The sequence below is a fragment of the Cydia pomonella genome, chromosome 12, assembly GCF_033807575.1.
Source record: "Cydia pomonella isolate Wapato2018A chromosome 12, ilCydPomo1, whole genome shotgun sequence".
Taxonomy (NCBI): Eukaryota; Metazoa; Arthropoda; class Insecta; order Lepidoptera; family Tortricidae; genus Cydia; species Cydia pomonella.
The window spans coordinates 12,097,673-12,110,129 of NC_084714.1; the positions used below are offsets into that span (position 1 = coordinate 12,097,673).

Consider the following 12,457-nt stretch of genomic DNA (forward strand, 5'->3'; position numbering starts at 1 on the left):
ATTAAGTTTAGAAAAAAATGATATTAGAAACCTCAATACCATTTTTAAAGACCTATCCATAGATACCCCACACGTATGGGTTTGATGAAAAAAGATTTTTTGAGTTTCAGTTCTAAGTATGGGGAACCCCCAAAATTTATTGTTATTTTTTCTATTTTTGTGTAAAAATCCTAATGCGGTTCATAGAATACATCTACTTACCAAGTTTGAACAGTATAGCCCTTATAGTTTCGGAAAAAAGTGGCGGTGACATAATCGGACAGACAGACGGACATGACGAATCTATAAGGGTTCCGTTTTTTGCCATTTGGCTACGGAACCCTAAAAATCAAAAGATAACACGCACAGGAACATTAATGCACCGAAATTACCGACCTGAGGTCTCACTGAATAAAGTTCATAAACGTATCTATATATTATATGCGACAGGCCCACTATTTAAGTGTAATTAAATTTTTTAATAAATATTATGTACAAGTGTCACAGTTAGTTCAACAAGCCCCGTCCGATATAGAAAATGAGTTTTTTCGGCCTATTGTATATTTTTCGAACAAATCAAGCTCTTTTGATCGTAATATATGGGTAAAAAAAAATATAGCTATGGTTAATATTAATATAAATCAAATTGTTTACTCAAAAAATGTTTTCCATAATGTCAATATCCAGAAGGGAAAATTAGGACTACGTTTATACGGAGAAGGGGCCGGTTTCAGACTAGCATATTTTTACGCGCGTATACAGCCGTTTCAGCTCTATGAGCTTATACGTGCGTTACATTTCCCTACAATTGATCTACGAGTATACGAGCTTACGCGCGCGTACTAAAACCGCCGTAGTTATCTTCTAGCACAGACTACACAGACACCGCATTATGAAGCGTTTACAGAGATCATGATGTCAGCACATAGTGGCAATTTTACTTGTGAAGTGCTATGATTAGAGCGACACATCCCAGTTGTATTTTACATCATTTTATACTATCATAATCTAGTACCACCCCCAAAGCTAAGCTCAACAATTCAAGTACTTACAACACCTAGTCTATTACTATCTTGTATACCAAATTAAAAGCAATAAACATATACTTGCTTTACTATAAAGTATGTCTTTTTTGGGTTCCAGTCTTATAAAACTTTTCTATATAATATTAGGTCTACTTGGGCAGCTTGTGGGCAGCAAGTGAATATTTTGTTTGATATCTTGTCAACAATGAAAGTTACAAGAAATCAAACAAAAAAATAACTTGTAAACCGCCCAAGTAGACCTAATATTATGAAGTACGAAAGTACCTACACATACGGATGCATATGTAGGTGTGCACACACACATACATGGCTAGTTTCGGATACATAGCGCTTCGAAATTAATTTCCTTAAAATGCTTCAAGAGCTCTCTTAGAGCATGGAATATCGGAGCCTTTTTCCAATACCGGTATTTTTTCGATATAAAAATGTTGAATATCGGTTTTCCGATAGTTTCGATTTTTTCGATACTGGAAGGAAAATATAATAAATCACTCGCTATAAAACCATGCAGGCTACCAGAAGCCTTGGGGTATCCCCTAAAAGTTTGGCTCTGCGGGCACGGACGCAAAGATGGCACCTGCACGCTCTTAAACTAAATAGATTATGAAACCTGCTCAAGAAAAAAGTAAAACAACGGAAACGCATTGGATGCTTGAATGTCACAACCATAACTCAACCTGAGAGGCTGCCACACATAGATATATTTTATGATCTGAGCTGCCACAGGTAGCTAAAGTCATGAGTGACTACAGCATCCACATCTTAGGATTTTGTCACAACACTACTATTCAACGGCAAGGAAGACAAGGGCGCACGCCGGGAATATGGAGTTGGTCTTCTCCTCAGCCGTTGTGCTAAGAAAAGCCTGGTGAGCTGGAAGCCGATTTCGGAGCGCATCATGCATTAGTGCGGTTTGACTCTCAGGCCCGTAAGATCAACGTCGTACAGTGTTACGCCCCGACGAACGAAACCACTGACGAGTCAAAAGCCGCCTTCTATGACCAACTTGAGGCCACACTCACAAGCGTTCCCAGCATAGATATAAGAAGTAAAGAGATTTATAACGAAGCATAATTTCAACGAGTCTCGCTGTCTCCAACTGTCCCCCACTACATCATTAAAGGCGTTGCCAGACAACCAACTCACGCGCTGTGATTGGCCAAACCGCGCGGTGTAGGAGCCTAGAGCGGCGGCACTAGAGTGAGGACAATTCGATAGAGCTATCGATATTTTACATGTTCTGAACATGACATTAGAATTTTGACATTTTTGTTTTAAGTAATAATTGCCATAGACTTAATTTATATTCCTTTAAATTTTTGACCTTATTTACGAGCTAAGAATTTTAAGGTACGTTTAAGGTATATTAGTTGATCCATAAGTTCTCTCACAAAGGTTTTTACTGATAAAATGTAATACAAAGCTTTTAATTTTTAAAAAAACATGTACCATAATGCGAAAGCTTGTTTATGCTTAACTAATCAAATTGGTTTAAATTTTAGTCATTATTTGATGTAATTTTTGTTTAAATTGTTTACTTTGGGATTGTTGTTAGACGCGAGCGCTTCATTAAAAAAATAGTTTCAGTTTATTATAGCATATTTCGTCACCAATTGAAAGCAATTCCAGCATGTTACATAGAGTTATGAAGAACTGCGAAAGCAAGTTATAGTAAATTATATTGTAAGTATAATGCACCATTAAATAAGCTTTTAAATCATATGTACGAATAATAAGGAAAGAGTAACCATAATTATCAGTAAAAATCTTTCTGATAGAACTTTTGGATCGACTAAGTATACAATATACTATTATTTTAAACATATTTATATTCTATCGTTATATAAATGAGGCGAAGTGTAACTGGAAACATTTTTCTTGAAAATGATCCGAACAAATAACACTTTTCTCACTCGTAAACCAGTTAGGGCCTCTACCTGTAGCATCTATCCATTTTTCTTTAATACTGGGATTTTTCAGGAAACTAAAAAAATTGCAATCATGAACATATAGTCTGTCAAGCAAAGTCTGTCAGTAGCAATGTCAAGCAAACTGAAGTATGGCAACACTCACAGAGCAGTATTGCGCTAAGAAAAGCAGCAATGTACATCGAACCGAAACATATTTTTTTCCGCTGAGCGCGCTCTTCGTACGTCAACTAAAATTGCCGCTCGCGGTTTATTGAAGCATTTGGAAATTGTTATTATTATGAGAGGGACAATTTAAACTGGAGTAAAAACGATTTCAATCAATATGATAAACGAGATCAAAAAATACCTATTTGCAAACGGACTATGCTGGAGAAAATAATGTTTGAATCAAGTCATTGCTTCCGCAGGTCATTGCTGGATTTTAATATATTATCAGATTTCTCGGTTGGAATTCAATATTAAAGATATGTCACGATAAAATGCAATACAAATGCTCCTTTATGCAACCTTCAAAAGCTAATTAGACATATTTAGGTAGGTACAATCGAAAAATATATCAATAGATTGAATTAAAATAAAGGTTTGTATGCTTAGTAAAAGGTGGACGCAAAAGGCGAACGCTCGCATTCTTAACCTTTGGTATGCTTAGGAGCAGATCTGCTACATATATATTCAACTTAAACATGAAGATGTCATAGCTAAATAAATGTAAAGGTTAAGGCATTTGCACTTGAGTACTTTTTACCAAACGAGCTGTTAGTAGGTACCTATACTACTGAATTTAACTAGAATAAAACAATCCATTGTTTTATATAGGTAAATATTAAAACCTAGGTAAGTAACCCCTGAGCCATCACTGGCAGCGGTAGCCCTGGTAGGGTATCACTGTAACTATTCTTATCACAATTGCAGGGCTTATTAAATATCAAATATCTGGACTATTTACATCATTTTGATATGGTTTTATTCTGTTTTAGCAAACTTAGAAGACAAATAGGGAGCAAAGAGAACATGAGCACCACGGTAGAAAGCTGTTTTTAACATCAGTTCAGAAACTGAAGAAGCCCAAAGAAAAAAATTATGCCACTTGTTAATTGTAAATTAGTGTATTTCTCTTGAACAATGTCACATTCACATACCAGTGTAATTTTGAAATGGTTTTACAATATATTTATATAAATATACAGATTAAAAATAAATAAAACACAACTGCAGATATTTTGGTGTTCATTTAATTTCAAGGCAATTAAGATACGGGTCACTTTAGCTTACTTACACTTAATTCAGGCCATTCATTGAAAAAATATCATTAAGTTACCAATGTTACTGGTCCACTCCAACCAAGCATCAGAATACTTTGTACCTAGTCACTTATTGCATCTTAAGCATAAAACAGATCTGTTTGAAAATTTGTAATTTCAAGTTTAAAGTTTCCATTCCAAGTTTCAAAATGTATTCTTATAGTAGTAGTTACACACAAAACTTAGTCTAAAGCAATTTGCCTAATTTATAGTACAGAGATATTCCAATATCTCTGAGACCACTCTTACATGCTAGCTTGGTAAGGTTTTGCTCACACTACTGTTTTTATACAGGCTAAAAATGTTAGACATTTACATGTATTGGCTAGATCATATTTTATATGTAGATATTTAAAAAGTCATTTAGATATCAGGAGAAAGGAATAGTTAAGAAATTTTATTAACTTTCACATTAGTCTATTCAAGACTTGTCAGGAACTGACACAATTTCAGGTACTCAAAATATTAATAAAAGATACCTTGACAATGGAAACTTAACAACTTCCACTAATGTGAGTAATATGGAGTTATATTGTTTCTGGATAAAAGAAGGTATGATTTAAATGTTAAAATATTTTTCTAAAATTATGCACACTGAATAAATTATTTTAATTTATTGAACAAACAGGTAAAGCGACTTAAAACTTCTTTTAAATAGGTACATACCGACTTCAGAAAGTATAAACTAGGATTTTCCATAGGTATACATGTGCAATAGCTGAGTGCATGAAACAAATCAGCCTAAATAATATATTTTCGTGATGATTAACAAACGGACAACTTTTACAATAATAATCTAAACTATTGTCCCAATTTTTTTAGTTTTTTTAATTAACAAGTTTATTTTTCGTCTTGTTTGCGTTGTACACGTATGTACGTAAACCGCCGTAGGTAAGTTTTGTATGAAGAGAAACTTTTACGAACGCCTTATATTGGGCGAGTTTTAATCCTGCAACAAACATATGGAAGTATTAGGTTGATGTTGCGAAAGAAAGTAGGTATAATCAAGGTTCTTAAACGTCTTAAGATTGTTTAAAAAAGTTACCTTTGAAAATATTTGAGGACTTCGTCTGTTGATATTGGGAACAATCGAATCAGTTGCGGTTTCGAGGGCACAATTCGTGGTCTTATTGGATATATTTAGGCATACGTTTTATCTTTATTTAAGCCTTTTAACCCTGAAACAGAAAAAACTGCACATTATCTTAAAAATTCTCCGGGATCTTGAAGTAATTATCATAACCTCAAAATTTTCTAATGGTTAAGATCAACGAGCATGATTTTACTTACATTGTAGGCATCTTGACTTTGCTTATGGTCATGTACAATATTATTTAATATATTGATATTTATTTTAATGCTGGGAGCAGAAATTTCTCTTGAATTAGCACCGATTCGGAATGTAAACAAACAAGATGGACGATCCACATTCTACAGATAAAACACAGATTACACGCGATTTTGGAATTATTCGAACACAGTGTTGCTAGCCCGCGATTTTTCAAATTTGCCGCGTTTTTCTACTGACAAGATTTGCTTGACCAACTATATTTGATTATACCTAGTGCAGTTATTCGAATCGTTGCTAAGAACCTGAATAAAATATACTTATAGGTATAAACTATAATGTTATAAATAAATTGTACTTAATTAAATCAGTTTATTTTTTGGCTTATCTATTCGATTTTTAATCCAAATTAATAAGTATTAAATTAAACATTAGGTGCATATAAAATAATTGTAAAATTTTAGTTGAAAAATAATTACTTTCATACACACTATATCCAAACATTTTTATCGATAACGCTCAAAGATCAATTATATGCACGAGCACCACTCTACTTCGCTGCGTCAATGAAGGGTGTGGTTGGCGGTCGTACCAAGAAACAATAATGCCCCTGTGAATATCGTTAGCGGTTTAATGCATTGCGCCGTTGCTAAGGACACTACAAATAGTTTTCCATGCCAAAGCGTCAATAGAATGCATAGACAAATTGCCACGCGTTTGTATGACAACATGGTCTGACTCAGAAAAATCATATGTCACTGGATTTATTTGTTAAAATGTGTGGTTTTATTGACTAATACGTGAAAAAAAAATGTACTCACATGTGGTATGTAACTGCATGATCCTTATAGTTTTTGGATGCACTCCTATTTCGACACAAAATAACGCTATAATTCGGCATTTCAATAAAACTGACGCGCACATTGTTCAATGACAGCTAATTTGCTACTGTCTTACGGCGGGCCGGTATGGCCACGATGTGGCCATGTCGCGGCGACACGCGCCACGCCTCCGTCAGCCATCTAGTACTTTCTATGATCTGAGGTTCCCAGGCAAGACATCGTGATCTTGATGGGCGATTTCAACGCGTAGTTAGGCAATAACAACGAGGGAAGGGAAGCCACCGGAAACATATACGAGAACGGAGAACTTTTTGGCGAGCTGTGTTCTGCAAGATGCCTCGTAGTGGGTGGCAAGTTATTCAAACACAAGGAGTGCCACAAGACTACGTGGAATTCCCCTAACAGCGTAACGCGCAACTAAATTGACCATGTTACGATCAGACGTACTTGGAGGTCCTCATTGCTGGACGTGCGGAACCGTGGTGGAGCCAACGTGGACAGCGTTCACCACCTAGTTGTTGCTGAAGTGCGACTCAAATTGGCAGTCCCCAGCTTCAAGTTCGTGAAGATCTCTAGAATTTTAGAAGTACGAAAACTCCGGAACCCGGAATGGCGGGGGAAATTGCGCCTATGTCTCCGGAATCAGTACGAACTTCGAGAGGAACTTGAAGATGAGCAGTTGGAGGAAACCTGGAACCGCATCCGCACCCCCTATACGAGTGCCAGTGAAGAGGTGCTCGGTTCGGATACACGAACCCAACAAAGGAGGGTTGGATGTCGGCAGTGTTATGGCAACTTATAGAAGACACTGAATAAATCTGCAGTTGCAATTATCTACAGAGCCAGAAACGTCCAGTCTCTGGGATCGATACAGCACCCTCCACACGAGGATCAGGAAACTCGCGCGCAGAGACCGCTGCCGAGCGAAGATGAGATGGCGAAGCACGCCAACACCGCTACGAGCCGCAGCGACATGCTCGAGCTTTGCGACGTCACGCGCGTTCTTAGCGGCCGTCGGGCACGTGCAGCGAAGTAACCGCTGGAAGGTAAAGACGGTATTCTCTTGTGTACCTTGAACGAGCAGCTTCAAAGGTGGACCGAACACTTACTACTGTCCATACAGCATCCACGTAGACATGTTAAAGGTCGATAATGCGACGTCTGCAACTCTACTGTATCCCCTATCGATCATTTGATCCGTATCTGGGAAGCCGAACGAGTACCCGATGGTTGAAACAAGGCAAAGCAAAGCAAGGACTCCTGGTGAAAATCCCAAAGAAGGGTGATCTATCGCAATGCGACAACTGGCGCGGCATAACGCTCCTATACAGTTGTATACTGTTGCAAAAGTAACTAGCAAAGATTCTGTTCAACCGCATAGTAAACGAAAGCGGACCACGAGAGCTTTGAAAAACGAGGCGCTCCGATTGGTCCACTAGCAGCGCTGGTGGCACTGGACTGGCCTATGCGTAATGGCCGTAACGGGATATTAGCATTTAGCCTAAGTGTGGCTTACTCTCGCACCTATGGGATAACCCTGTTTCGCTCTTGCTCGCAACTAGGTAGTTGGTTAAATCAACTACCTACTTGACAGCGAAAAGAGTTGTTTCCTTTAAAAACACAACGTTATTGTGACTTGTGACAGCCAGTGTGAAGGACAAGCGCAACCCACGGACAAAGACTAACTAAATTCTCAGAAAACCAACTTGGTTGTGTCCTTTGTGATGCGCTTGTCCTTGTGTCACAAGTCAAAATCACGTTGTTTTTAACGGAAACAAAGTATTTGGTATCACAGAACTCACAGTAAATTAATGTACCTACTTTTTGACTCTTGTAACGCATTGCGTAGATTTAAATTATTAATAAAAATGTGAGTATCAAAAATACCGGTTTTCTCTTAATGTAATATCGATAATAGAATATCGAAATTTCGTCCGACATTATCGAAATTTCGATATTATCGAATACCGGTATCCATGCTCTAGGCTCTCTTTTCCTATGTACCACGCCCAGATGGTGCATGGGTTATTTTAAACGTCAATCTTCTATGAAATTATCACGTTTACTTGACACTTGCACCATCTGGGCTATCAAAATCGCTGCCAATTTATCTTGGTCTAACTCTAATGGAACTGTTATGAATAATCAGTTATTTTAATTTTGTTGTTGCTTCCATGCTCATGGATTCAATTGAAAGGTAATTAACAATAGGTAGGTTTAGTTCGTAGTCAAATCAATGACTAAATCCTTCATTTTTGTATGTGTTTGCACATGGTTCGCCAGTAGGTATATAATCTAATAAAACTACGACTTCAAAAATCAACTTCAATTTATTTTCATTTTATTATTGTTTACTTTAAAGAATTTACTCAATACAAATATTGTAAAATATTATTACAATAGTTAACAGTTTTAAATGCAGAATTAATAATTAACAATGTCATGGAGAATTCCAGTAACGCTGACAACTATTGTGTTTCATTGTCTGAAGTACAATTTATCTACCAAAAGAAATAAGGCTAGTGCTTGAATTACTTTAATTACCCTATTCTTTTACTAAACCAATAGTTACAATAATTGAACTATGGACCTTTACAATAAAGCCTAATTATACAATATTTCAGGCAAGTCGGCATATAGGTACAGTAAATAAGCCATTACAACAAATTGCCAATGGGTCATAGCTTTATAATTATCATGGCGTTTGATAAATCTCACATGTCAATAAAATAGTACTCGAAATACACAATTCAAATCATTTAAAACCAATTAAAATAATAATGACGCTTCATTAAGTAATTTCAATTACAAATGCGATATATTTTAATCGAATATTCGTTACAAACAATAGTTGACCTTAGGCGATTTTATCCGTATACCTTCGCTAAGTTTTACCATTAGGATTACAGTGCAAATGATGCACAAGTAAACAAGCAGGGAGGTCGCGGGCGCAGCGCATGCGCCGTCGCCGAGCTGCGCCCGCGCGGCTACTGCAGCGCATGCGCCGTCGCCGGGCTGCGCCCGCGCGGCCGGCCGCAGCGCATGCGCCGTCGCCGAGCTGCGCCCCTGGCACCTGGTGCCTGGCGCGTGCGCGTGCTGGGCTACGCCGGCACGCCCTGTTCCGTCCCCGCTACTAAGAAGCTATCCTTCTTACGCTCGGTTGGTCCACTTCCACGGCCGACGTAACGACTCACATTTGCCGTATGCCGCTGGTAGGTTCATAATATGAATAACCTACGACCCGGTCGTTACTGTCGCAGAAACGTACCAACCATAAATTTCCTAATTTTTATATAACTGTACAGCAGTCGCATTCCGTTGGCAAATAAATTAAATTAAAATAAATAATATTAATTTAGCTAAAATTGCCTAGTTACCAACCGGAATGGGTTTCGTGAACACGCGGGTGGTGAATTACATATCCATTCTTACAACGGGCCCGTACACTTCGAAGTCTAACGGCCCACGATTATTCACTACATTACACTACAACTATGCGATCGCGATAATAATTTAAGACAAATATTTACATATAATCACATTAAAATAATCGTGAATCCACATTTAAATAAGAACTTAATCGAGAGTAATAATTTAGTTTAGTCGGAACATACTATTAGGAATCAGTCGTTCGGGAACGACAGCGATCGTGATCGACTGCGGGCGTTCGGTCGTCGCGGCACTCGTCGGCGCGCTCTCAACATATGTGGCGCGCAGCGGCGCTGAGGCCGGCGGTGGCCGACTCCCTTCGAGACCTTTCAATGTCACTGAAGCTTCCTTGCTAGTGCGTGCTCGTAACGATGGCTAGAATGTATCCTATGTGCACTCGCCGCGGAGGGCGAGGTGCGGGCTCGGAGCACGGGGCGGGCGCGACTCGTGGCGGCGCCGGCGGCGCGCTTAAGTCGTGTCGCGCCCGTACGTGCCGATGCGAACCTCGTTGATCACTCGCGCCCACTCGAGAGCGTATGACTCTGGGTCCTCTAGGTAGTATGTGCGGTTTGGCTGTGGGAAGAAAAAAATATGTAAGAAATATCATGCGTACAAGTCTCGACCCAAAGTGTGAGTTTATGGGACCATTTAATTAGTTAGGTAGTATACATGTTTGTCGAAAAGGTGACAAATTAATTAACAAAACCAAATCTCGTTTCAGAGTAATAAAATTAAAGTGAAAAAGAAAACTCACCGTGTGAACTAAAAATATTCTAAAGTTCTTTGCTTCTACGCGCAACTTCGGTGACCAAGGGATCTCTCCTTTGAGCACCATGTTGACCGGGTCCACGTAAAAGAGCCGCGGGCCGGTGGTCAGCAGAAGCATGCGGCGGCGCGCGAACAGCCCCTTCCTCTTATCGATGAGTCCTTGCTTTAGAATCAGCTCTCCGTCAACGAACTGGTGCCATTTATTGTCACGTTCTTGGGCTTCAAGCCTACGCCGCCTTTCTTCCGGACTGATAGTTAAGATTCCTGAAAAAAAAAATACTTGAGTCTATGCTTACTATATAACTTGCTAACATGGTAAGTTCAGTTTTCTGAATTTCCTAATTCGAATGATAAAGTCAAATAACACACCACACAATAAGATTCGAACAGCTGATCTCATCGAGACTACTCGTACGTTATTAATGAAGTTACCGCGCGTTGCGATTCATTCAGTTTCATCGCAACTCGCCGGAGAGTGAGAAACGGCGAGCTGACGTCATTCCTATTAAAGGACCGTAAGCCAGAACAGTGAGGACATCCGTTGTGAATGCAAATAGCTGTAACGCGATGACGCAGCATAGGATACAATGCAAGCAACATATGGAACAATCTTACATATGGCACTGTTAGTAATAATATCTGTGTAAAATATCGGCGAAGTATCTGCAAAACGGAACTTCGTCGGATACTATTTAGCAATGAAACGAGAAGCATGTTGGCAAAGAAGAATTTGGGTCACGGACGCTCCAGTTGCCAGTTACTTGTCGCTTCACTGCACTCGTACAAGTCTTTGTTGTATTACCGTCGGCAAAAGACAGCATTGCTTTGAGATAATTATGATACACTCCTATTAATACAGTAATATTTTGTTATAACATACCTTCTGAGGTAGATAAGTCGAACTTCCACAGTCGCACAAGTTGGTTTTGGTCTAAGCCGGGCTCTAAGTGATCTAGAGGATATTCTTCTTCGAAAGAACCGCCTGGCAAATACGGGGATATAGTTGGCGGTGACTGAGTCCAGACATTATCCCAGTTGATCCCTTCGAAGAATGGATGGTTTCGTATGCTTTCATAGGTATTTCCCGTATCGTTAGCTCCAATCCTCTTGGAATAATCTAAAACTAAAAGCTTCTCAACTAAGTCTTTTGCGTCGGCGGGAAATCCTTCGGGGAACTCGTAATCCAATTTCAGTATTTTCTGGAAGGTAAGGAACTCATTGGAGCCACGGAATGGAGGCAGTCCTGAGATCATCTGGTAGATTATGCAGCCCAAGGCCCAGAGGTCGGAAGCCCGCGTGTCCACGCGGTTATGCAGCAGTTCTGGGCTTACGTATTGTGCGGTTCCGACAAAACTAATCTTTCTCTGCCTGTCATTCTCTGCCAAAGTCTGGTCATCATCAGTCTTGTTAGGTGTTGAACGAATCTCTTCTGGGTCCAAAATTTTTGTTGTACCAAAGTCCGCAATTTGTAAGTGCATATTTTCGTCCAATAAAATGTTTTCTGGTTTTAAGTCTCGGTGGATGATTCCTTTAGCGTGCATGCTTTCTAAGGCCATTAAGAGCTCAGCGGCATAAAATTTTGCTACATTTAGCTCGAAAGAGCCAACTTTATTTATATAAGACAACAATTCGCCATTCTTGGCATAAGACAACACAAAGTACAATCGTTCTTCATCTTGGAAAGTACAATATAATTTGACGAAACCGTGTGGCACATTAAACAGCATGTTCAAAGCATCTTTCTCTCTCTTTATGTACTCCCTCTTCTTTTCTTTAATAATCTGACGTTTCTCGCAAACTTTAACTGGAAAGAGAATAACATTATTAGTTTCAAATATATTGAAAACCTAACAATCAAATCCGAATCCTACAA

The 12,457-nt window shown here is 38.9% G+C and overlaps 1 protein-coding gene, 2 long non-coding RNA genes and 1 pseudogene across 4 annotated transcripts in view; 2 read left to right on the top strand and 2 right to left on the bottom strand.

Moving 5' to 3' along the window:
• Positions 1–3,035: 3,035 nt before the first annotated feature.
• Positions 3,036–4,175, top strand: LOC133523634 (uncharacterized). Its single transcript, XR_009800254.1, has 2 exons — positions 3,036–3,363; positions 3,934–4,175. It is a non-coding gene; the product is annotated as an uncharacterized LOC133523634 (long non-coding RNA).
• On the bottom strand, positions 4,171–5,541 carry LOC133523633 (uncharacterized). The gene is made up of 2 exons (XR_009800253.1): positions 5,303–5,541; positions 4,171–5,206 (listed from the first exon to the last, which is right to left on the bottom strand). It is a non-coding gene; the product is annotated as an uncharacterized LOC133523633 (long non-coding RNA).
• Positions 5,542–6,111: 570 nt separating this feature from the next.
• Positions 6,112–9,573, top strand: LOC133523878 (uncharacterized; annotated as a pseudogene).
• LOC133523611 (3-phosphoinositide-dependent protein kinase 1) overlaps positions 8,699–12,457 on the bottom strand; it is a 125,574-nt gene continuing 121,815 nt past the window's right edge. For both annotated transcript variants that reach the window (XM_061859291.1, XM_061859290.1), the window contains 3 exons: positions 11,465–12,388; positions 10,571–10,848; positions 8,699–10,389 (listed from right to left, as the gene is read on the bottom strand). In XM_061859291.1, the coding sequence (XP_061715275.1) occupies positions 10,285–10,389; positions 10,571–10,848; positions 11,465–12,388 (1,307 nt within the window). In that variant the 3' untranslated portion in view covers positions 8,699–10,284. The remainder of the gene's footprint in view (positions 10,390–10,570; positions 10,849–11,464; positions 12,389–12,457) is intronic.